The 27570-nt window shown below is 35.9% G+C and overlaps 1 protein-coding gene across 2 annotated transcripts in view; it reads right to left on the bottom strand.

The window, feature by feature from the left end:
• The window catches only part of LOC114328470 (serine-rich adhesin for platelets), a 127170-nt gene extending 101499 nt beyond the window's left edge, over positions 1 to 25671 (bottom strand). The window contains exons 1-3 of one of the 2 annotated variants that reach the window (XM_028277325.2): positions 25524 to 25671; positions 9069 to 9221; positions 8871 to 9013 (exon numbers count right to left, since the gene is read on the bottom strand). In XM_028277325.2, the coding sequence (XP_028133126.1) occupies positions 8871 to 9013; positions 9069 to 9221; positions 25524 to 25548 (321 nt within the window). In that variant the 5' untranslated portion in view covers positions 25549 to 25671. Of the gene's footprint in view, positions 1 to 8870; positions 9014 to 9068; positions 9222 to 25163; positions 25186 to 25523 lie in introns of those variants that run through there. The other variant, XM_028277326.2, reaches the window with a different exon arrangement.
• Positions 25672 to 27570: the final 1899 nt, after the last annotated feature.

The following is a 27570-nucleotide window of genomic DNA, read 5'->3' as shown; positions in this document are numbered from 1 at the left end:
ATTCCAGATCACTACTCAAGTCACACATCACACGCATTTCTGTATAGATCTGCAATTTTAGAGCATAAGAAGTTTTAATGTTCATAATTACATAAACCCCAAAGTTATGTGCCATATTTCGCTGGCTTGCTGAAATGTACCATTTGAAGGGAGAGCGGCCTGTAAAGGCATTTAGTTGCTTATCGACGGTAACATTTTCATCAGGGTTAAAATTTCTTTTTACATTTTCTACCCATGTTTCATAAATTTCACGTATTGCCGCAAGTTTATTAAAACGTCTTCTATCCTGTCTAGTAGTTTTGTTATCAAAACGTATTACTTGCAAACTTTTTGTAAATATATCAAGCGACATTGTTGATCGAAATATAGTACGACCCGTTTCTTTATTCCATAAACTTTTAGTTGATTCACCATGCGACTTATAAACTCGAGCTAAAAATAAAAGACCAATGTATGCTTGGAAACCAACTTTATTCATGTCTTTCCAGTTGGTTCCAAATACATGCTGTCCGTCCATGTTGGTCATATTTATAATTTGGTTTGCAACATCGTCCAGCTATACTACTACAGTTTATTTTACAAGTTTTAGCTTGCAGAAACCTGTGTTTATTTACAGACGTATCCGGCTGACAAACACACAGGTACTGCTAATATAGAATACTGCCACCTAAACACACATACACAGGTAATTTTTAACGGTTTAAATACGCGGGTCACATTGACCCGAACGTACCCTAGGTAACAATTTCATTTTTATCAAAAAAATCAGGAAGTTGAATGTTTATCTCACATGCAATTGAAAGACTTCATATTAGGTAATAAAGTCACGAAACACCAAATCGTTCCGCCGCGTAATAATTTGTAAAATAAGAAATAAATTATTTTTTGGGTCAAATAGACCCGAACAGGACAGCAGGGTTAAAGTAAGTAATATGTAAATACACAATATGTAATCAATTTTTCAATTTATAAAAAAATAAGCCGATAAACATTATTTTAAAAATGGGTTACGATAAGACCCCACGTCACCTAGTACGCAAAATATTATGCACCTCACCAGTTAAGGGTTAAAGGAAATATAGCACACTTCTCAACACAAATAGAAGCATAATATGCAGAAGACATAGTTCTTATGGGAAAAGACAAGGAAAGGTTAAAAAAAGCAGTAAACAATCCAGGTAAGTGAAGCACGAGAAAAAGGTCTAGAAATTAATGAAAGGAAAAATAGAATATCTAATCTGCTCTAGAAGAGAAGATAAGAAGACGAGAGAAGATAAGAAGACGAGAGAAGCCAAGATAGAAAACTATACGTTTAAGGGGGGGGGGTATAGTATTTTTGATTATTTTTTTTCAATTTTTTTTATTGGCTTATTCGATTGAACATATTTTCAAGAGTGTACCATTAAAATTTCAAGTTAATCCGAGCAAAATTGACGGAGATATGGTTATTTTAACATAAGTAGGTACGTTTATTCGTATTTTCCTGCCTATCGCATGTATGCGGCGCTTCATCGCCATACTTGGACGGAATACGAGAAACGATCGTGCGCGATTAGCGGAGAAATCTTGCAACTTTCTTAAATAATTCAAATTGTCAATTGTCAAATTGACGTATTATTCATATCTACTGTCATTGAAGAATAAAAATTGTCATTGAAGAAGTATACACGTCCGTATATTTTTTCTTATTTTCGATTGGAATTGTTCATTTTTTAGCTGGAAAATGTCCCGAAAAATTGATAGAAACGAAAGAGCAGTAAGTGGTGCACATTTAAGTAAATCGAAAAAAAAAAGATACCTCCGCATAAACGAAAATCAGATGCAGTTAATGCTTCTAGTGCTTCGGCGAAAAAAATAAAACTAAATACCTCTCATAATTTAAGCGAGGATTTAGGTAAACACTACCGAATTGTCGATTTTTTACTTGTTTTTTCAAGTCTTACTACATTAATAAAGTGTGCAAAATGTGATGGAAAAATTAAATTTCAATCGTGTAAAAAAGAAGGACTAGGATTTAAGAGGAAACAGTAGCGATCAACAGGTAGCCAAAACGCGTTCCAAGATTGCGGCTGTAATTTTGAATATTTTTTCGAGATATTTGGCACACGTATTCGTAATATAATAAAGAATGGCGGTACAGAGCCCAATTTGAAAAATATATTAATATGTGGAAATTACTCTGTAATTAAATACAATATTAAAAAAACGAGCCTGTACCGCCATGAAGAAGATAAAAAAAATACACTTTCTTCAAATAAACTTTTTTATCCCATGCCTAGATTTTGTGTCATTTTGGAACTACTAAAATTTTTTATTTCATTAGTAGTTCCAAAATGACACAAAATCTAGGCATCGGATAAAAAACTTTATTTGAAGAAAGTGTATTTTTTTGTTCTTCTTAACGGCGGTACAGGCTCGTTTTTTTAATACTGCATTTAATTACAGAGTAATTTCCACATATTAATATATTTTTCAAATTGGGCTCTGTACCGCCATTCTTTATTATATTACGAATACGTGTGCCAAATATCTCGAAAAAATATTCAGAATTACAGCTGCAATCTTGGAACGCGTTTTCGCTACCTGTTGATCGCTACTGTTTCACCTTAATATAAAAGTTGAATGTGAAAAGTGTAAACCGCATTATATAGCTTCGTGTGAAAGGAATTCAGTCGGGTTCCTACGAAATAAATACTCGTTTTGCTTCCGTGATGCGTATATTAGGATTAGGATTGCCTGCATCTAATAAATTTTGTGGTTTGATGGATTTATCGAGTAGTTTTGTAAGGAAAATAATGCTTATATGAAGAAAATTTGTGAATATACAAAAACTGTCACGCAACGATTTCTTACTTCTGCTATAAAGGAAGAAAAAGATGCTACATGTGCGGCAAATAATCTTGAAAATACATCTGAGTTGACAGTTTCGGGCGATGGAACTTGGAAAAAGCGAGGATTTTCTTCTTTGTATGGTGTTGCTTCTTTAATCGGACATTTTACCGGGAAAGTCGTTGATGTTGTGGTTAAAAGTTCTTTTTGCCATAACTGCAAATGTTGGGAGAATAAATTACACTGCAGAATTTGAAGAGTGGAAAGAAGAGCACGTAAAAGAAGGAAAGTACTCTGCTAATCACGTTGGATCGCCTGGTGGAATGGAAGCTGACGCAATCAAAGAGATGTTTCAACGTTCAATAAAACATCAAGTCAAGTACCGCAATTATATTGGAGACGGCGACTCAAAAACCTATACTGGCGTGTTAAATTCGAAGCCTTATGGTAAAGACTTTATTATAAATATAAAAGAATGTGTTGGTCACATTCAAAAGCGAATGGGTACACGCTTGTGAGAGCTTGTGAAAAGCACAACAGTAGACACTGTAACTTCGGCTGGAAAAAAAATTAAAAAAAAAGTTCTTTCTGGCAAGGGTAAGCTGACAGGTAAAATGATTGACAAACTCACTGTTTATTATGGATTAGCTATTCGTCGAAATCATGATTCTGCAGAAAAAATGAAGAACGCTATTTGGGCTACATAATATGTTCATCACAGTTCTACACACAAAAAACCGCTTCATCAAAAATGCCCAATCGGCGAAAAATCCTGGTGTGAGTGGCAAAGAGCAGCAGCTACCAAAGAATTAAAAAAATTCAAACACATATACTGCTCTACCAAATGATGTTTTGGAAGCCATAAAACCGATTTATGAAAATTTAAGTAGTGATGTTCTGTTGGAGAGATGTGTCGGAGGTTTCACTCAAAATAATAATGAAAGTGTGAATCAACTTATTTGGAAAATTTCTCCAAAAATTTTGAGTGGAACCTCTAATTTAGTAGAAACAGCTGCTAATGTGGCCGTATCTACTTTCAATGAAGGAAGTTTTGCTTTATTAACCTTCATAGAAAGTATGGGCATCAGCTTGGGGCCGAGCTCCCACGAATGGGCGCATCTGGAAGATGACCAACGGATTTCAAGAGCGGATCAAAAAGCCGCAAATGAGAGCAAAGAAGGTCGAGTTTTGCGAAGACAACAGCAAACAGATGCCTTAGACATTCTCGCTGATGGCCCTTCACTGTGCGGACCTGGGATTGATGATTCTATGTATGTATATACAAAAATTTTCTTAGTATTATTGACAAAACTACATTTTGTTAAACGCGTTTTCTGAAAAACGTGTTTTTTTGAGGCGGTGTACATCATAACTCAAAAAGTAATGCACCGACCTTTCTGAAATTTTGCACACTTCTTTTTTAGATATTTTACTAGGTAGTGACGTCGAGTTTTTGCTTATTTTAACATTTTTTTTGGTATATTACCATTTTTCTCTTTACCGAACACACTTTTTTTTTCTTTTTCTTCGATTTTTTAACTTTAAAGTTATACCATGAATTTAAAAATCAATATAATCATAAAAACTCAACGTCACTACCTCAAGAAACTCTCAAACTAAAATAATCTTTTTGGTATGTATGTTTCAGATGATTCTGTCCGAAGATCTAGTGTACACTTAAAAATGACGTCTACGAGAATCGTCTACTTAAAAATGACGCCACCACTTCATTTTTTAATATTTGTCAATAACAATTTAACTGAATAATCTTCAAGTGTTGTTCTTTAAAATAACCATTTACCCATTTAACCTAACTCCACCACTTTCAGGGGAAAACGTTTTAAAAGTATGCAAAAAAACGCAGAACTAACTATACCCCCCCTTAAGAGTTTTTCATCTATTTAAATATTTGGGAGTACAGTCGAATCCGCTTATTAGAATACCGATTAAAGGAATATCTCGCTTTAAAAAATACAAATTTGAGGTCCCGAAACGTTTCTACTGGTTCCCAATAATCGGTTATTAGAATATCCCGGTTATAAGCATACTTTTGTTTGGCACGAAGACTATTCCAAAAGAGCGGGTCGACTGTAATTGCGAACAAAGATAAGACAAGTGTTACTTATTAAACAGCAAATACTAGTAGGCAACAAAACATGCTGGAGTTTCCATAGGCTAATAAAGAATTTACCCAGAAATACAAAACTGAAAATATACAGAGTTGCAATCGGACCAGTAGTTACACACTCAGCTGAGACAATGTGCCTCACAGACATATGAAGAAAAATTAAGAATCTTCGAAAAGAAAATCCTCAGAAGAATTAGGGGCCCAATAAGAATGGAAACGGAGAAATGAGAAGAACGAACAATGAAATAAGAAATAAAGAAAGAAGATGATATACACACACCGGAAAAATTAGCCGAACACCTTAAAAGTGGGACATGTTTGATGTCTCGAATTTTCTAAACCTGTTGTCCGATTTGAGAGATTCTTTTAGTATGTTATAGCCTTATTATTTAAGAATATCGGTGTAATTATATTGTTGCTAGATAGGTAAATATAATTTAATACCGGGTGTAACAATCATACTGTGTTTTTTCTTAAAGTTTGGAACACCCTGTGGAATATTCTAGCATAAATTAAATATTGAAATTAAAACTCAATTATAGCCTTAGGCTTTTTTAACATTTTCTTTTTTGATTCAATTGCTTATGTTGGAAAATAAAAAAGTTATTGGCTTTAACAACTAGCCATGTTTTTCATCAATAAATCCTCATAGTAGGGGAGGAAAGTATGCTAAATTTGCAGTTACTCGAGCGCTATGGGGACCTACTGGATTGTGAAGGGTGGGTGCTAAAACAAAAAAAAAGTTAATTTAAGTTTTCCATAAAGTGTGGGACTCCATTTTTTAATTAAATTTTCCATTTCCACCAATCGTTTCTTCCGATTATAGCGCCACCTATCCATAATTGGAAAAAGATGTTGCGAACAAAAGTTGCTTATCTTTGCCACCCTTAACTTTGCCAACTTAAGTGCCACCCCACCTTCGTGGGGGGACGTGTTTGGTGCCATTCGATAGATTTTTGAAAAATATTGGTATTTTGCAGTTTTACGATATGATGTTCATTTCGCGAAATATCGTATTTAAAATTTTTAATTTACCCCCCACTCCTCTCCGTGGTGTGACGTGATTAGTATTATTCGATAGATTTTTGAAAAATATTGAAACCCCCACGTATTTTTTAGTTTTTCGATCTGACATTTATTTCGCTAAATATTAGCTTTTTTTTGTGAAATTTTGTGACTCGCCCATTTTCTTACGCCCCGCTCAAATCGTCAGATTTTTAAAATATACACTATTTTGCATGCACTTAACTTACCTTATTTTAATCTGACGATTTCGAGTTTATCTAAGAATATATTTTTTTCGGTCCCCCCTTAATGAATTACCTGGTGTTAAGAACCAACATATGGTATAGGTACGTTTGCAGGGTACAAGGTTTCTCCCCATGTGATAATCTGACGCGCTCGAGTAACTGCAAAAATCCCCCTTGGTCTCCCCTACCATCATTATCTGCTTAGTTTAATAAACAAGCCTAAAGCAACCTAAAGTAATTCAATAGATGTATTAAATAAATAAATTATTAATAAGCGATGTCACAATGATGACCTCCCGTGGATTTCAGCTGAATTAGCTTCGAGGGGGGTTTTAATGTCAAACGCTGAGCGCACATGCATTGTAATATTCAGTATTTATTTTTGCATGTTTTTTACAAATTTTATATACAACATCGACGAAAAATGAACATCAGATCGAAAAACTGCAAAATACACATATTCAATAATTTTGAAAAATCTATCAAATGGCACCAAACATGAGCCCCCACGCAGGTGGGGGTGGGGGATTTAATTTAAAATCTTAAATAGAAGCCCCCAATTTTTATTGCAGATTTGGATTCTTAACGTAAAAATAAGCAACTTTTATAGACAACTTTTTTCGAATTATGGATAGATCGCGCTATAATCGGAAAAAAACAATTGTTTCAAATGGAAAATTAAATTAAAAAATGAAAAGTCCCCCACTATATGGAAAACTTAACTTAACCTTTTTCTGGTTTTAGCATGTACTCTTCACAATCCAATAGGTCCCCATACCGCTCGAGTTACTGCAAATTTAGCAAACTTTCCTCCCCTACTATGAGGATTTATTGATGAAAAACGTAGATAGCTGTTAACGCACATAACTTTTTTTATTATCCCACATAATTAAATGAATCGAAAAGGAAAATGTTAAGAAAGCGTAACTCTACAATCGAGTTTTAATTTTAATATTTTACATATGCTAGAATATTCCACAGGGTGTTCCAAACTTAAAGAAAAAAACACAGTATGATTGGTACACCCGGTATAAAATGATATTTACCTGTCTAGCAACAATATTATCACAACGATATTCTTAAATAATAAGGCTATAACATACTAAAAGAATCACTCAAATCGAACCACTGGTTTAGGAAATTAGAGACATCAAACATGTCCCATTTTTAAGGTGTTCGGGTAATTTTGCCGGTGTGTGTAGATAGATATTTATTAAATATCTGCAAAATAACAGCGCAAATACTAAGATGGCTGGGACACATAGAAAGAAGGAAAAATGACCTACTGATTAAGGTCACCAGAAACTGAATGTCAGAGGGAAAGAGCCAGAGAGAGAGGCATGGGAGGATCAAAATCCTGAAAGTGAGAAACTGGAGTGATCTATGCACAGATCTAAATGAGTGAAAGCAAACTGTAACTGAAGTCACACAACGAACTTTGACAATGCACAAGGAAAATGTGGAGTGATTAACCACAATAAGCGAATCAGAGAGCACTAATTAAGAGCAGCAAACATTCCACCAATAATGAAAGGCCTTGATGATGATGAATATGGATACTGGACTTCCCCTAGATATAGTCAAACATGCTACTCTTCAGCTAGACACAGAGAGATAGTTTTCTTTACTTCTTGTATTTTTTGGAAAAGGCACTGTAAATTTTTTGTTACATATCTTTGGCAACTTTGATGCTAGAACACGAGTGAAGTGTTTTTATATTAAAAGCCTATCACCACACACCTGCATACTAGTGATGTTGATTATAGTTACTTTCGAGTATTCGTTACAAATCGTTAATTTTGTATAAAGTAATCGTTTACAGTATTCGTTACTTTGATTACTATGATTACTTTTGTATTTGAGTGCCGGTAATCATATCGAGAATCGTATTTCTCAGTAGGTAGGTATTTTGTATAGGTATAGTATAGATATAGATCTAGATAAAAATATAGGGTAGGCTAATTCGATCTTTGTTAATGACATACATTACATATTTTACCTCCATTATACCTTCCTCTGTTTCATCTTCTATCTTCTCCTCAATCTCACAGTGTGAGGCTCTGAGGCTCACACCCTTAAAACGCTTCGTACCGATAACGATATTCGATAACACTCGTAAAATACCGGTCCTGTCCGTTACTCGCTGGGATACGATTGGTAGAAAGTAATCAAGTGTACTGGTTGTAGATACAATAGTTGTTACTCGCTCTGATATGATTGGTACGGAGTAATCAGAGTAATCAAAGTAGATACAATAATCGTTACTCGCTCTGATACGATTGGTACGAAGTAATCAAAGTAACGATTTGCCTCTCTGTATAGTAATCGTTATTTTCGGTATTCGTAAGTAACGAGTACTTTGTAACGAATAGATACTTTTTCAACATCTCTACTGCATACTCCACTTACTAATATTAGTAGTGTATCTCTATAGAATAAGTATGGTAGGTCAATGGTTTACTGATGTCTTATTATAGCTCTGATTCACTTTTGACACCTTGGCTGAGTTACAAGACAAATAGACCTCGTATTACACTAATGGTTGGCTGCGGCAACATATACGCCTCGTAACGCACTCAACGTAAATTTACTCACCATCCTGAATCTATTAACCTACTTAAAAACTGAAAATTCATTATCTTAATAACTTGCAAGTTACTTACTTCTGAACCACTTGTAGACAAATCAAGTATAATATCATTTTCACTTCCAGATAGGCTGGCAACTTCGTACTCAATTATGTCGCCATCATCATCACCTTCATCCTCGGATTTGGAATCAGTATCAGTTGTATCTCTCGCAACATCTAAAATTAATTAATCAAACAACTATCCTCTATGGCAACATTTTCTGGAACATACCAGTTTCTTGTAACTGAACACTATAAACACTCTCCGTATCCTCCTCTGAACCTATAGAACTTTCACTAGCGAGCCTGTAATAATAGTACCTTGGTTTTTTCATTTCAATCTGCATATCTGTAGGTGCTTCACTCTTCCTCTTCCTCCATGATACTGAAAAAATAAAATTTACGTTAATGTTGCAATTAATGAGTTATCTTTTGTAGTTAACGCTAAAATATAAGGATGCGCAAATTATTTAGGAAAACTTTTAACAGCATTAAATGTTAAGGAAATATCTATTAAAATGGCATCAGTTGGCTGGTATCTTCCTCAGGACTTTAACATGCTTGTTTGGAGTAGGGATCAGCATGCTCCCTTAAGGTCCTAGTGTAAAAGTACGAAATTTATATACTTTTTTGGGAATTTCGAAAATAAAAAGTACTGTACCAATTGTTTTGAAAATGTGCATGAGTATTTATCAGTGGCGGCGCCTGGTGTAAAATATTGGGGGTGCACACATAATGTTAACATATAAAAAGACCTTGAGACCCTATTTCCGTAGGTAAAGGTTTTTGAGTGTCTTCAAATTGTAAAAATCAAAGGACCTTATTAAAAATTACAATAAATAATGTATTTTTGACTTAAAATTATAATTTAGTGTTTAAATGTTACAAGCAAGTTTTGTAACGAAAGTCAGTTGCCTGTTATTTTTTAGATAAATTATTCACAAACAAATTCAGTAAAATTTGGAATTTCTTGAATCTTTTTTTTTATTGAAAACATAGCGAGTGCATTTCATCGATCCTGGCCCATAGCTATTCTAAGGAAAGTTTTGATACGTTTCAATGCAGAGAGACATCGTTCTGTTTCTGCAGTTGTCACTGGCATCGTAACAAGTACATAATTGGAGAATTCCAATCTGGAATTCCAACTGGGTAGTTAAAATCGTATCTTCTATTTTATTCATTATGCTTCCTCTTCTCCAAATATGTGCTTCACACCTACACAATTTGTAAGTTTTTACACAAATCTCCATTTTAAATAATCATTTATAATCCCGACGTTTGCACTTTGGTACATTCTTAATTAACAAATTTGGTTTCGGCATTTTTAATTTTTCTTCTAAATATAATGAAGAAAATTTAATTGATTTTAAATATTCCACGCTAACATTTACGTCCACAAATCCTTCCATTCTTAATATAGTTCCGAAATTCGAACTTCATGAAAGCAAAATTTAAACATACGTGTGCCGTGCACGTTGAAAACACCAAAGATCATGCCATAAGATCACATCCAACTTGTGATCCTGTGGCCATCTAAACTTGTGGGCTAGAGCGGGTAGCGGGGTGGGGGGTGAGTTGTATTTTGTCGAATGAAAAGTCATTGGTATAGGAACCACTGTGAGAGCGGTGAACGCGGGGTTCTGTCTTAAGGCCTCGCATCCGTGAACTTTCTCCTTTGAAATAGAATAAAAATAATTAAATGTTACCTATTAGATACTTTCGAATTTCAATTACTGTATAGTTAGATTAAAATGTTATTTCATCATCATCAGGGCTTTTCATTCCAGGTGGAATGTTTGCCGCTCTTACTTAGAGCTCTCAGATTCGCTTATTGCGGTGAATCACTCCGCATTCCACTTGTATGTTGTCAAAGTTTGTTGTATGACTTGGCTTTCGTTACTATTTTCTTCCACTCATTTCGATATGTGCATAGTTCCCTCCAATTTCTCACTTCCAGAATTTTGATATCTCTCATGACCTGGTCCTCCCATCTCTCTCTGGGTCTTCCTCTTGGTCTTTCAGTTGCCGGTTTCCATCTGGTGATCTTCTTAATCAGTCTGTCGTTTTTCCTTCTTTCTATGTGTCCCAACCATCTCAGCCTCTGTGATTTAATAAATCTAACTATATCTTCTCCCTTCATTATGTCTCTTAGTTCATGGTTCATTCTTCTTCTCATTTCTCCGTTGTCCATTTTTATCGGTCCCATGATGCGTCTGAGGATTTTCCTTTCGAATATTCTCAATTTTTCTTCATCTTTTTCCGTGAGGCACATTGTCTCAGCTGCGTACGTAACTACTGGTCTGATTGCAACTGTGTATATTTTCATTTTTGTATTTCTGGATAAGTTCTTGTCCTTCATAAGCCTATGATATCTCCAGTATGTTTTGTTGCCTGTTAGTATTCGTTCCGTTACTTCTTCACTTCTCTTGTTTTGGCCATTCACTATTACTCCCAAATATTTAAATAGTTGGACTCTTTCAAAAGTGTAGTTTTCTATTTTGATTTCTCTCATCCTGTTATCTTCTCTTCTAGAGCAGAGTAGATATTTTGTTTTTTCTTCGTTAATTTCTAGACCTCTTTTCCATGCTTCTTTTGCCAGGATTGTTACTGCTTCTTTTAATCTTTCCTTGTCTCTTCCCATAAGAACTAAATCATTTGCATATGCAACTATTTGTGTTGAGGAGTGGGCTATAGTTCCTTTAATTTTGCTGGCCTTGACTGTTCCTTCTAGTGCTATGTTGAATAATGTGGTTGACAGGGAGTCGCCTTGTCGCACTCCTGTTTCTATTGCAATTGATTTTGTGCTACCTTCTTCTGTTGTTACTTTGGCTCGAGCTCCATCCATGGTCATTTTTGTTAATCTGATTAATTTTGCTGGTATATCTTGATTTTTCATTTCAATAAATAATTTATTTCTTCCAATACAGTCAAAGGCTTGTCTGAAGTCTACGAAGAGGATGTGGAGTTCTATGTTGTGTTCGTGGCATTTTTCGATTGTTTGTGTAACTATGTGGATCGCATCTGTAGTGGATCTGCCTTCTCTGAATCCTTGCTGGTAGTCCTCAATTTTTTTCTCTGTGAATTTATTGAGTTTTTGTTTGATGAGGGCTGTTATAATTTTATATGTTGTACAGTAGAGATATTGCTCTATAATTGTTACAGTTTGTTACTTCTACTTTCTTAAATATTGGTATAATTCTGCCTTCTTTCCAATCCTCGGGCATTTCTTCTGCTTCCCATATTCTAACTATTAGGTTATAGATGCTTGTTAATAACTTTTCCCCTCCGTTTTTAATGAGCTCATTGGGAATTTCATCTGGGCCTGGTGTTCTTTTCTGTTTCATTTTTTGAATGATGGTTAAATATTCATCATGTGTTGGCATCCCTATTTCATTATCTCTAATGTCTTCCATTGCGCCTACCTCCTCTTCCGGGCTTTCTTTGCATCTATATAGTTCTGTGAAGTGTGTTTCCCATGATCTATTGTCAATTTTAACTACTGGTCTGCCTTTTCTTTGTTGAGCTTTTAGGTAACCAAATAGTTTGACGCTGTCTTTACTATTCATTTCTAGTTCCTTTAACAGCTCTTCGATCCACAGCTTTTTTTTTTGTTCTTGCAGCAATTATCGGCTGCTTTCTTTTTTCTTTATATTCGTTTCGATGATGCACTTCTTTAGTTGATATCCATTTATCTCTTGCTTGGTTTTTCTGTTTGATTTTGTTTTCGCATTCTGCATCAAACCACTCTTTCCTTCTTTTTATTTCCCTCTGTCCTAGCACCTCTTCAGCTGAATTCAAAATGGATTCTTTTATATTTTTCCATATGTCCTCTGTGTTATTTGCTTGTGTTAGGTTTTCCTTTAGGGTTGTCTCATATTGTTCTCTTAGTTCCAGTACTTTTAACTTCTCCAGATTCCATCTTCTTTTGTTTTGTCTTGTTCTCTCTGCTTTAATTATCTTCATTTTGATTTCTAGATTTCTTTACTAGAAATTTCTAGATTTCTTCATTATCTTCTCCTATTACTAGAAAATGGTCTGTGTCCGCGTTTGCTCCTCTATATGATCTGACATCGTGCATTATTGCTTTCCATTTTTTGGATATTAGTATGTGATCTATCTGATTGCCATCTGTTGTGCCAGGTATCAACCATGTTACTTTATGCTCTCTTCTGTGCATGAAGTTTGTACTTATAATGTAACTGTTTGCTATTGCTGCTAGTTGGCATAATTTTCTTCCGTTATCGTTTGTCTCGTCATGAATAGTTTCTTTCCCTGCTACTTCCTTATACTGGTTTTCTTTGCCTACTTTTGCATTGAAGTCACCAACCATTAGTACTATATCATTTCTGGGTAATCTTTCATATAATTCTTCCAGTTGTTCATACAATTCAATTTTATCATTTTCTGGTGCATTTTCTGTGGGTGCATATATGTTTATGATTGTCATATTGGCTTGTTTGTTTTCTACTTTTATATACGACATTCGTCCATTTATCGCTTTAAATTCTATAACTTTGTCCCTAATCTTACTGTTAACCATGAATGCTGTACCGTTTTTCCCTTGCTTGTTTTCTCCCGAGTAGTATATTGTGTAGTTTTTCTTTTTGATATTTCCTTCTCCTTTACATCGTACTTCTTGTAGTGCTAGTATGTCTATTCTGTATCTTTGCATTTCTCTTGCTACCTCTTCCATTTTTCCTGGTCTCAATAATGTTTGAACGTTCCAGGTTCCTACTTTTACTCTATTTTTCTTCTTGGTTTTTCTTTTTCTATCTCTTTTTCTTATGTTTGATTCGTTGTTCTTTTTCCGTGCTAGTTTCGTCTTCAGGTTTTCATCCATTTTCTTTACAGTCTCTTTACATTCCATAAATGCGTTTTCCATATTCGTTTGCCGGTATGTTTTAGTGATACTAGTCGTTTGTTCTTTACTATGTGCTACTTTTACATACAATCTCAGTTTTTTGGCTTTGTGCCGGAATTATTTGCAGTCTTGGTTATTTTCGCCATATTTTCTGATTCATTTTCGTCATCTCCTGGTGATCTTTCAGTATATGTTCTTCCTATGGGTTTTCCTTGAGGTGTTTTAGTATTCATCGTTTCGCTTTGTGTCCTCTTGTATCCTAAGCTTTCCACAGTATATGTTTTGTCGTTTATTTTTAGCTTATTATAATTTAGCGATGCCTTCTGACCCCTTTCTCTTGCTTCCTTTAAGTGTTGTTTCAGTATTCTTCTCTGGTCTTGTATCTCCTTGGAATAATCTTCACTTAGGTAAATGTCTGTTCCTTTTAGTCTTTTCGATTGGTTCAATATTTCAGTTCTTTTGGAACCGCTTTTAAGTTCCAGTAGTATAGGTCTCGGTAACTGTCTTAGGGGATCTCTTTGTATACCAACGCGTTTTATGTCTATTATGTCTGTGTGTTCATTTAGTGGAACTTGGATTTTAATTGCCATATTTTGTATACTTTTTATCATATCATTTTCTTGTTCACCTTCTTTCTCTGTTATACCGTATACTATAATATTTTTCTTTCTTACCTCTCTTTCTATATCTTCTATTCTTTTTTCGTGTACTTTATTTTCTGATTTTAATGCTATATTTTCAGCTTTTAATTCTGCGATTTCCAGTTTCATGAGCTGTAAATCATTTTGCACTTCATTTAGTTTTTGTTCTATTCTTATGCCTCTATTATCCATACAATCTAATTTTTCACTCATCTTTTTCATCATTTCCTCCATCTTTTTTAGAATCTTTCTCACTTCGACGGTTCGTAAGACTTTGCTTTTATCCAATCTCAGAGATTAGAATTTTACTATTTTGTTACGTAGCGTAAAATGAGCCACACCCGTTTCAACCACGCGGAGGTGTGTCCACTTATCCACGCACCAAAAATATTCTTATTTTTCGAAAGTATTCTTATTTTTATTTTCTGTAGATTGTTCTTTTTATTTTAAATCCGACAACACTGCTTAAAATTCAAGCAGAACTTCGCCTCTGGTATACTGGTTTTCTTATCTGCTTGACCACTTAGCTTTTTGTAGTGTTCCAATGTTTATTATTTATCAACCACAATAGTTACCTTATAAAAAACGCTGTTCTGTTTATGTTTGTCTATTTCCACTTTTTTTGTCACAATAGAACGTCTTCACTTTTATAATTTACGTTTCGCACTTGCTTTGTATTTAAATTTCACTACACCACGCGATATTCGGGGAAAATGCAGGCGTAAATTTAAACCCTTTATTTGCGTTCCAATGCCACGTTGCCAAGTCCAAAAATGTTATTTATAGAATGATAAATATTACATATATGAATGTTGGTGTGAAAATAATTTTGGGGGTTCACGTGCACATGTGCACTTATGGAGAAACCGCCACTGGTATTTATTATGAAAATAAGTACCTACATGTAAAACAATTTTCATAAAAAATATTGAAAATTAAACGATTTATATAACAAAACTAATAAATTGAGGTAAAAATAAAATAAAAATCTGTGGCTAACGGACCCGCATCCAAGCCATTTTTTTCACACACACACACACACACACACAAACAATTTATGCGCCATCTTCTAGCACCGTGAAAAAAACATAGCTACACTTCTGCAGTGATTGGCACTAATAGAGATCCTGAAACATAAAATTTCAAAGTAATTATTGAAATATAAGTTATTTCCTATTATACCATCAACTAGGATTTTTGAAAAATATTAACATTTGGAAAAATGACAAAGTGTTGAAAAAAAATTTTAAAATTGGCTAAAACATTCTCAGTTTCAAAAACCGCCAAATTGACATTTTTTATCCAATCAAAAACCCCCAGTTGATGGTATAGAAAGTAACTTATATTATGTCAATAATAACTTTGAAATTTCATGTTTCAGGATCTCTAGAACATCAAAGAAACATGAAACGTAAATCACGTTTCATGGAAATAGCTAAACAAATTAGTCCTGTCGCCAGGGGGGGTACAACGGCCTCCTTAATTCAGATGGACTTACCCAAGTTTTTTTTATGTATTTTGACCCGTAGAACACGAATTTTTTGGGTAACAGTTGATCCGGATGTCGATAAGATTGTTATAGACCAAGAACTTGAGGAATCAAATAACAGCGATTTTTGGCAAAACAAAACAATATTTTGTATTTTTTGGGTCATTTTAAGCAAAAAATATTTCTACAAGTTTTTTAGTAGGATGCACAGTTTTCGAGATAAACGCGGTTGAACTTTCAAAAAATCGAAAAACTGCAATTTTTAAACCCGAATAACTTTTGATTAAAAAATAAAATAGCAATTCTGCTTAGCGCCTTTGAAAGTTCAAGTCAAATTATGTCGGTTTTGATTATTTGCATTGCTAAAAATTTATTGTGTTATTGTTAAACAAAGCTACAAACAACTAGTGCGTGAGTGATGTTTCTATGATTTCTCATTTAAAATCGAACGAGTAGGTAGAATAGGTACTAGTGCAATCAAGACTATTTCTACGTTACATGCGTTAAAACGCATGTAAAAGCACGGGAAACCCTACGTGTTTATAGCTTTGTTAAACAATAAAAAAATAAATTTTTACCAATGCAAATAATCAAAACCGATATAATTTGACTTAAACTTTCAAATGCGGTAAGCAGACTTGCTATTTTATTTTTTAATCAAAAGTTATTCGGGTTCAAAAATTGCAATTTTTCGATTTTTTTAAAGTTCAACCGCGTTTATCTCGAAAACTGTGCATCCTACGAAAAAACTTGTAGAAATATTTTTTACTTAAAATGGCCCAAAAAATACAAAATATTGTTTTGTTTTGCCAAAAATCGCTGTTATTTGATTCCTCAAGTTCTTGGTCTATAACAATCTTATCGACATCCGGATCAACTGTTACCCAAAAAATTCGTGTTCTACGGGTCAAAATACATAAAAAAAACTTGAGTAAGTCCATCTGAATTAACGAGGCCGTTGTACCCCCCCTGGCGACAGGACTAAATAGACGTCCGGCCATTTATGAAACTTTCCGAAAATAAAAATGTGTTATGAGCATGAATCACACTAGTTTCGTTGGTAGGCGGACTTCAAGATTTGTTTAGCCGTGTTTAATTTTCATGAAATATATTTTACGTTTCATGTTTCGATGGTGTGTGGCTTGCCTTATTAGTCCCAATCATTGCAGCAGTGGAGCTGTTTTTTTGTTCGCGGTGCCAGTAGATGAGGCATAAATCGTTTAATTTTTAATATTTTTTTATGAAAATTGTTTTGCGTGTATGTACTTCTTTTTATAATAGATGCTCATGCAAATTTTCAAAACAACTGGCATAGTACTTTTCATTTTAGAAATCCCCCAAAAAAGTATATGAATTTTGTATTTTTACACTAGGATAGCCCCTTAAAGTGAAATCTTCTAACATCTACCTCATGCCACATCATTTTTAAAATGTAGGAGTTTCTATATGTCTGTAAGAAGAGATATTAAACCTTACATGTGGCTGTTTTGTTTCAATATGTTTCCATTACTATTTAAGACATTTTCATTGATGATTAACCTAAAAAACTTTTATAAAAAACATAAACATTAGAAGTTATTTACTTCTGTTTATCTTCATTTTTTAACAGTTTTATGAAACATATTTCAATTACAAACTTATTTTTTATAAAATATATTGATTCACCAGTTCCAAAGTGTAACAAGTCAAAAATCATCATTTATGAGAAAACATGGTAACAACTCCAATTTTTACACTTTGGAACTAAAATAATTACTGTTTCATAACAAAATATATGTGACATCTTCACACAATGATAGTATAGAGTTGTTACCTTTTGGAACTGGTGAATATTGGTTACTGAAGCAGTTTCCAATACTTTTTTTTTACTTTTTCCAGATTTGGTCGATTTCTGTGTGACGAAAGGAATACCACTTGAATTCCAGACAGCACAATCTTGTTTCGATCTTTCATCCGACTACTCTCCTGTCTTGGTCATTTTTTTTTTTTTTTTTTTTTTTTTTCTTCCTGGAAGCCGTCTGTTGTGAACCGGTTGTACTGCAGCCACTTGGCTTATTGTACATCTTCCATTGTTTATGAAACCCATTCCAGAATTCTGGAACCCTGTACCAGCTTGTACAGGTCTAGTGGGTGGGTGCCATATAATTTTGGAGTCATTTCGATGTCTCCGAAAAGTGTTTGCCGCCTCCGATCCAATGCCTCACAGTCATGCAAAATATGGTTGACTGTTTCAGGTTCTCTGTTACAGAGTCTGCAGCTCAAGTCTCCATGAAACAGCCCCATTGTATGCAGGTGACCCTTAACTGGCGCATGTCCAGTGAGGAAACCTGTTATGACTCTGAGCTGATTCCTGCTTGTTTTCAGCAGTAACTCAGCTCTACTAGCACATGTCCGTCCGATATACATCTTGCCATGTGTTTGACCGGGTACACTCTCCCAGTGTGAGTTGTGTTGGCTTCGGATCCAGGCTTTTTTTCGTTCGCGGACGGTGCTTTTTGGCACTCCCACGGCCGGCTCTGGACCCAGGTATTTTGTAGCTGATGCTCTCTTGGCAAGTGCATCAGCTCTTTCATTGCCGTATATGCCCCGATGACCTGGAACCCATACCAGTATAACACTGTTATGTTGTGCCAGTCTATCAAGTTCTTGTCGACATTCCCACACCAGCCTAGAGTTCACCTTAGGGCTTATAAGAGCCCCAATGGCTGCTTGGCTATCTGTGCATATGTTAACCCGCTGCAGTTCGAATGCCCTCAGGTTGTTTTCTCTTGCACACTGCAAGATTGCAAAAATCTCTGTCTGAAATACGGAGGTACATTCTCCCAGTGGAATAGAAATGTTGAAATTTCCACCACTATAGAATATTCCTGCGCCCGAACCGTCTGCAGTTTTAGACCCGTCCGTATACCAGGTGCAACCCTGCAGTCTGGGTCGAGAGTTTCCTCTGTCCCATTCGTCTCGTGGGCAAATGTCCACTTGAAAAGGTACTTCAGGCATATATCTTGATGTCATATGGTCAGAAATCATCATCCATTCGGCATCATTAATTTCATTCGTTATTTTACTATGTCCTGATTTAACTGGTACGTTGCTCAGGTTTTCTCGCAGTCTATAATAGCCCATTCTCGCCTCACCTCTTATTGTTATATGTAAAGGAGGGAGATCCAGTAGTGCCTCCATAGCTGCCGTAGGTGTGCCCCTCATAGCCCCCGTGATCCCGAGACAAGCAAGTCTTTGCACCTTGCTTAATTTGATGATGGCACTTTTTTGCTGCACTTTTGGCCACCATACCACTGATGCATATGTAATTGTGGGTTTTACTACCATGTTATAAGTCCAATATACCATGTCTGGTCTCAAACCCCACATTTTTCCATGAGTATGTCTGGCTACCATTAACGTAGATACCGCTCTCTTCGTTATTCTTTCTATCTGCTGATTCCAAGTAAGTCTTGAGTCTAATATTATCCCGAGATACTTTACTTCACTCACCAGATTTAAATGTATACCATTTAGACTTAGAGGACCCAATTCCTCTGAATTCCTTCTTTTAGTAAATTTCATGATTTTGGACTTTAGAGGACTGATGTTAAGCCCTACATTTGAAGTCCATTCTGTAACTACTGTCAGAGCCTGTTGCATTCGATCTCTGACTGTACCATTAAATTTTCCGTGGGCTAAGATGACTAGGTCATCCGCATAGCCCAGGACGTGATGCCTATCGTTGTCGAGTCTAGCTATCAGGCCATCCATGACCAGATTCCACAATAGAGGAGATAAGACTCCCCCCTGTGGGCAGCCTCTGGCTACCTGAGCTGACACTGTATCCCCTAGCAACGTAGCATATATCACACGGCTTCTCAGCATGCAGTCTATCCATCTACAGCTTGTTTCGTCTATTCCTTTTAGACGGATCGCCCTTGTGATCGCTTCGTAAGAGGTGTTGTCAAATGCTCCCTCAATATCGAGAAATGCACCCAACATCACCTCTTGGTTTTCTAGAACGTACTCCACTCTCTGTACAAGATGGTGCAGTGCCGTTTCTGTGGAGACTCCCGCTCGATATGCATATTGTCCCCGATGCATCGGACTTTCAACCAATACACCATCCCTGATATGCCTATCGAGCAGTTTTTCTAAGGTCTTCAGTACGAATGACATCAGACTTAATGGCCGCAGAGACTTGGCCCTTTCCTGTCCGATTTTGCCAGGTTTGGGTATAAAAGCCACCCTTATCAGCCTCCATGCTTTTGGTATGTACCCCAGCCCTAAACTAGCCTGCAGTATCTTACACAATTTTTTGAAAAGAAGGTCGTTTCCCTTCTGTAGAAGTATTGGATAAATCCCATCCGGACCCGGTGATTTATATGGCTCGAATGAGTTTATTGCCCATTTGATTTTGTCCTGGTTTATAACTTCTTTTGCCACATGCCAGTTTTCCCTAGAACCATAATTCATGATATCCAGTCCGGTTTGCCATGTGTCTAGTGGTATCAGTTTTGTCTCAGACTCAGGAAAGTGCACCCTGAAAAGCTCTTTCAGGGTGTCTTCACCATTCTGAGTGTATTCACCTGACTCTTTTTGGAGCGAGGGAATACTTATCTGAGGGTCCTTTGAGAGAACTTTATGGAGCCTTGCCATTTCTGAAGTCCCTTCTATCTCTTCACAATGCCTTCTCCACGATTCTCTTTTTGCCCTTCTCAGTTCCTTATTGTAGTCAGTCAGAGCTTTGCGATAATCGCCCCACTCGCCTGACCTTTTGGCGAAATTAAATTTTCGTCTAACCTCTGTCCTTTGATTTGCAAGATTATGATTCCACCAGGGAACTTTCCTGTTGGAATTCCTGACTATCTCCGGACAGTTGTCTTCGAACGCTGACGTGACAATCTCTTGAAATTGTTCGGCAGCCATGTCTAGGTCCAATGTATGCCTTATCTTCCCGTTAATCCTGCCTAAGCTATATTCTATGTCTGCTTGATATGCTTCCCAGTTTGTTTTACGAGGATTACGATAAGTTTCCTTGATAAGCTCATTGCCTGTCATTTCAAAACAAATGTGTCGATGGTCTGAAAAGGACACCTCATCTGACACATGCCAGTTTTTCACAGTTCTAGCCACGTTAATCGTGGCAACTGTTATATCAATCACCTCCTTCCGTCGTGAAGTCACGAAGGTTGGTTTGTTTCCTATGTTTAATATGTCTAAATTATGTTGCATTATAAACTGTAGTACTGACTCACCTCTTGCATTGGTGTTTGTACTGCCCCAAGTCAGATGGTGCGCATTCGCATCACAGCCAATGATCAATTGCAATCCATTTTTCCTGCAATCTCTCACTAGCTGCTCCAATTCCCTTGATGGTGGTTGTTCGGGATCATCATATGGGAGGTATGCTGATCCTAAAACTATCTGCTTCACCCCTCCTCCATCTATGATCTTCATCTTTACCGTGGTTAAATCCCTGGAACAGTGATTTATCAACGGCAGTGTTTTGATGTTTCGTTTGACTATTATGCAAGTTCGCGGGACATCGGCAGACCGGCTATATATAAGCTCTCCACCAATACCCGATAGACCTCTTATTTTGCCCTTGTAAACCCAGGGTTCTTGTATCAAGGCTACATCAAACCTTCTCATGGCGACAGTAAGTTCTGCCGAAGCTGACTTACTATGCTGGAGATTCGCTTGCAGGATTCTGATTGGAGCCATCAATGCCTCTGATGGTTTTGAAGGATATCTTTTCAAGTCTGTAATACGCCTTGAAATTTGCAGCCTTCAATGTTTTATAGGAGACCTCGTCGATCGTGTATACGAGGATTTGCATGTCCTCTCCGACCTTCCGATTTTTCAACAACCAGTCTTCCGTCTTAAGGTCTTTATTTTGCCTCTCTAAACGGGTTCTGACTGTTGATTCTTCAGCCTCTTTCTCGGGGATGCGGGCGAGGACCATAGGGCGTTTTGGCATGTGGCTGGGATCGACCACATTTAAGTCGACTCCTTCCCACAGGCCCTCCATAGTCCTTACCACCTCAGTAGTCCATTTTTTGGTATGTTCGTTAGCACAGTTTACCCACAGAGTACCTGCGCTAAACGATGTTTTATGGAACTGTAGCAGTTGATTTTGACTTCCAACAGGAGCCTCATCCACTGCTAGCTTTAGTTTGTTGATGATCAGGTCTGCGTGAGCCTGATCTAGTTGAGTATCCGGATGGTGCCTGTGTGCCACCGCTATCCTGAATACTTTTGTGACATTGCTGTATGACCTAGTCTGCTCATGAGAGCTACTTGGTCTCTTAGCAACCCTTTGTTGCGGGGGGGTAATGGTATTCTCCCGCGGTCTCTTTTTACCCTCGGGTTTTACCAGTACTCCCATTTTGTTTTTATGGGGATTTGCTGTGGTCCATGTTCCAGCAGCCATTTTTGCCTTTTTCGTCATCTTTCTTTTTTGAGCTCCAGAAAGGCGTTTTTTGCTACTTTGTGCAGAGTCTGTTCCGCTTGGAACAACTTCTGGCTCAGTATTTGGGACAGATACAGAATCCACGACTGAAGTCGCCTCTGTGTCCGTTCCCGTTTTTGTGTTTGTTTTTTCAATCTCGTTCTCCATATTTGTTCCCACGAGTTGGGACGAATTGCTGTCAGGCACGGCAGTGCGCCCTTACCGTGCTAAGGCTATAATCCCCCAGAGTTCGCCATCTCTCTAGGGCATCGCTTTAGATACACTTTACTCCCTGTACCATGCATCCCGTCGGCACGATGGTGTTACACCTTAGGATTGGGAGGATGGATCATTTGGCGTTACCCAGGGTGCACCACGTGGAGGCGATCCATCGCTACACCCCCTGTCTTGGTCATGATATCCACAAATATTCTAGAAACAGAACCTCAACCATACCTAAGTAGTAAATATACCGATTGGATTAAATTCCGGGCTATCCTTGATGAGAGACTGGATCTAAACATCCCACTAAAATGTGATGGAGAAATTGACGAAGCAGTAGATCAATTAAATCGGATAATTCAGGAAGCTGGCTGGCAGTCAACATCTACACAACCAAAAGCAACCATACACAAAGACTTATCCAACGAAATAAAAGAAAAAATCGCAGAAAAAAGAAGACTAAGGAAAGTATGGCAAAGAACCCGTGCACCCCAGGATAAAAATAGATTAAACCAAGCTACAGCACGACTAAAAACTTTGTTAAACAACAATAAAAACAATGATATAAAACGATATCTACAAAATCTATCTGCCACGGAAACCTCTGAATACTCGCTATGGAAGGCAACACGAAATATTAACAGGCCACAACTCTCTAATCCGCCTATCCGGACCAGTAACGGACGATGGGCTAAAAGTAACAACGAAAAAGCTGCAGTCTTTGCCAAATACCTGGAGGAAGTGTTCCAACCACATGCCCAAAACAACAACCCTGATGCAGAAGATAATATTCAATTGTATTTAGAATATCCATACCAACTAGAACCACCATTGGAGAAATTCACAGCCAAACAAGTTTTCAACAAAACCAAACAGATCTGAATCCGAAAAAGTCCCCAGGGTTCGACTTAATCACTGCAAGAATTCTAAAAGAACTTCCCAAGAAAGGAGTGCAATATTTGACACAGATTTTTAATGCAATCTTAAGAACTGGTTACTATCCCCTATTGTGGAAAGTGGCACAAATCATCTTAATACCCAAACCAGGCAAGCCTGTAGAAGAAGTTAAGTCCTATAGACCTATCTATTTGAGTATTGTAACCGCCAACCAATTATACATCTGTAAGTATTGGGACCGTGCAAGTTCAGCAAAGCGACCCCTATTTCTACGCTCTGCACTATTATTCGCACTTTTAATTATATTGGCCAATTATATTAGTCCTGGTTACTGGATAATTGTCAAGGCCATAGTCCAAAAAAATAATAAGAAGAAAAAATAAGATTCAGGTTATGTTATGAAAACATCAACAATTGTATGTAGTAAATAAAATTAGTTTATAAAATGCAGTACTGCAAGCAAAATACAATTAATTAAATTTACCTTTATATAATAATTGCATATCATATCAATATTGTGAGCAATATATAATTTTTCTGCTTCATTGACAGAAGGTATGAAATATACGTCAATTTGACAATTTCAACTGACAATATGAATTATTTAAGATATAGTAGAACCCCGTAAATCCGAACTAATTGGGGGGACAGCCTGTTCGGATTCCGAAAAGTTCGGATTATCCGAAAGTTAGCCTAAGAAGCTAACGAAGATGGTTTTTAAAAGATTTGGACTGACACCGATCCCTTTATGAAACTTTATCCGCACGTTTATGCCTCCAATATTCTAAAGCTGAAAAATATTTAGATCACTGAAATATTAAATCGCTAACGCCAGTAGTTTTGTTTCGTCACGGAACATGGGAATTCAGCCATGTAAATGATTCATTATTCATTTAATTTGTAATCTGGATATTGATTACACTATATTTCTCATGTTTCTTATCTTTTTTAATGTTTTCGTTCATAGTATACCATAGGAAATGTGTATTATGCACATTCCTTTATTGATTGTGTTTAGTCTAACTCCACACTTTTATTCACCCATTAGTGTTGCAGTGTCATCTTACATAAATATTTTCTCACATAATAAACATGTTTTTAAATTTTTATTTTGAATTTTTAATATTTTTTTCACTTTCCGTTGGTTCGGATTTGCCGAAAGTTCGGATTTGCGGGGTTCTACTGTAGTTGCAATATTTCTCCGCGACTCGTGCAGGATCGTTTCTCGTTTCCCTTTCCAAGTTCTATGTATATTAATCACGGAGGTACGTTTTTTTTTGTCACTTCCAACTTTAATGAATTAGAGAGAATTGGATAATCTATGACGGACTGAAAAAAGGGTTTGGGATGAACTGTAAGTAAGCAAGGAACCTGTATACCTTTACTGTTAATGAATATTTTAAGGTTAGAGGATTGCCTTGATGGGATCTACAACTCATACTTTTTTATTTAGCATTGTGATTATTAAGAATCTGTTAATATTCTGCATATTTATAAACATTTGAGGGCAAATAAAAAATACACATAACACAAAATATATTTTTAGGTGGATATTATAGTGGTTTTATAGTATAAATGGTTTTTCTTTATAAAGAACTTCTGTTCCCAATCGCCTATTTCTTTTCAACCATTTGATTTAATTTTTAAATACATTTAAGATCTATAAAATACATTTTAATGGGACTGTTGTTTGTTATCCTCAATTAAATTAAGTCCAAATTTAGTTTTGTTTTGATCTTAATAAAAATTAAAAAAGTAATAAATGCTTACTGGGTACTTACCTTACAACCACATTTTTATCAACTTACATTTACAAATAACAACACATTTTGCTCATTTAAATACCAAGGTACTTATTGACAATAAAATACATAATATGCTATTTTGTAACAAGTTGTCTCTGATAAGCTCTCTAGTTTGTAAACATGATAAAAAAAAGCCAAACATATTTCAGCGTTTTTATTCAATTTCTCGATTACTTTCAAAAAAATGTGGTTATTAAACTAAAAGCTACATAAATAATTTTCACGAGGTGTACCACCTAAGCAGCTGTAATTTGATAAAAAGTTTACCCACCTCTAACCTAAGTATTTCTATTTAAAATTAACCCCAATTATTGTTAAAAGTTTTGTTGAACTTACCATTACTTGTTACGGTTGCCGACATACTTATTTTGATATGAACACTTGAAAATAATTAAAAATTTCTGCCTTCTGTTCTAAATATTAAATACCGACGCGAACAAACTTGTCTTCCACGGTTCCACGAATACGAATATCGACGGTCGACGTCGACGATAAACGAGTAGGCTCCGGAAATTCCTTACTCTCGAGGTTGACACGTCTTGATCGTAAATTCGGAGAGATGGGGATAAATCTAAAAAACTATGTTAATTATGTACGATCTCATCTTTTTCAAAACGGGAATTTTTATTTTTAATATTATACGTTAATAATTCTAGAATTCGGTGATATTCTCCACTCAAATAATAAATCCTAAAATAAAATATCCGATAATATTACTTTAGTAGGTAAGTAGGTATGTACATAATATTCATTAGAAAGATTGATTGGTAATCGCCTTGCAGCGAAACCAAAACCAAAAAGAAGAAGAAAGATTGATGGGGAAGAAAAGAAAAATTTCGACATTCACATACCTTAAAATACTTTTTTTCTATGGATGCTATACAATGTGCAACTTCTCTCTCTAATTACATACATTCAAAACGAACAATTTCTCAGGCTGTGAGAAAAGTCGGCCATTGCAGTGAGAAATATTTTTCTCACGGGTTCCATACGTAGAATCGCGGTTTCCATGGTAACATGCACAATACAAACACAAATATTATGTCAAATAAAATGTGTCAAATTAAAACTTACCAAAAATTACCTTTCAAAACTGTTCAAATATAACTGGTAACTATAATTTTAAATAAATAAAAGTATATAAATATTAAGAATATTAAATACCTACTAATGTGTATAATATGTATTTTATTTCCATTTTGGCATATAATCTACATAAAAGCACCTACATTATTTAATTTTGAAGTTTGAACTCTTGACAAAAACGCATCCATAGAAAAAGTACAGTGTACAACACGTGAGAAAACGACATATTTCTCCCTCGCTTGATTTGCGGCCCTCGCCTCGTGCCTCGGCTCGTGCCAACAAACTTCTGCGCTCGTGAGAAATATGTCTTTTTTCTCTCTTGTTGTACAATATACTATTGTTTACCGGCTAATAGTTTATTCAACCGTCAAGAAATAGTATTCAGCCGTCAGAATTTTGTTTTTGCGCATGAATGGTTATATTATTTTTACTTGTAGGTACAGTGATGAGTGCGCTAATAAATAACCAGGAAAATAACGGAAAACATAATAAGGTGTGAAATAAAAAGAGATGAAACTAGTAGAGGTGAGAAATTTTCAGTAAAATCAATTGTATAAGTTCCCCTATGAGCTCAGGAATGCTGTTGTTCAGATAGAATGGAAACACCAAAATAGCAATGCGAGAATTTATTAATGAGACGTACACTAGGGGTGGTGACCCGAGAGAACTTTGAGTAATGACGGATAACTTGTACGCGTTACAGTTGAAGACTGTTGAAGACTGTTTCTCTAGCCGAGATATCTTAGTTTTATAGAAGTTTAAATTGGTTCAACGTTGACACGGGACCCGCGTGATTTGTGTATCTAATTAATGTATGTAAATTGTTTTACTTTCGTCAGCACTTTTGCCTAACGTCCAAATTATATTGTTTATAATTGACCAATTTGTACCTAAAATAATTATTCACATGAGTGAATATAATAACAAATAAATTCGTTGCGATCTACGGGGTGATAAAATTATACTGTCCAATTTCGGATATATGAATTCTGAATATTTGAAGTTGGACACCAATTTTACATTATATAGGGCCTTTCATCGATTGTCATTTGTTTCGAGCTTCTGTCATATGTTGTATAATCTGTGTATATTATTAATATACACGGATTATACGACATAATATGACAGAAGCTCGAAACAAATGGCTGTGAATGAAAAGCCCTATTGCTAGTTTCGCACCTTTAGACATATTGGAGTGAAACTGTCACAAGAGAATTTTATAAAATTTTCCTGTCACATTGACAGTTGGCTCTCCTGTGCCAAACTCCTCCAAAATACGTCTGAAGGTGGGAAACTA

This window comes from Diabrotica virgifera, chromosome 7 (genome assembly GCF_917563875.1).
Source record: "Diabrotica virgifera virgifera chromosome 7, PGI_DIABVI_V3a".
Classification (NCBI taxonomy): domain Eukaryota; kingdom Metazoa; phylum Arthropoda; class Insecta; order Coleoptera; family Chrysomelidae; genus Diabrotica; species Diabrotica virgifera.
This window is presented reverse-complemented; position numbering and strand designations above follow the sequence as displayed.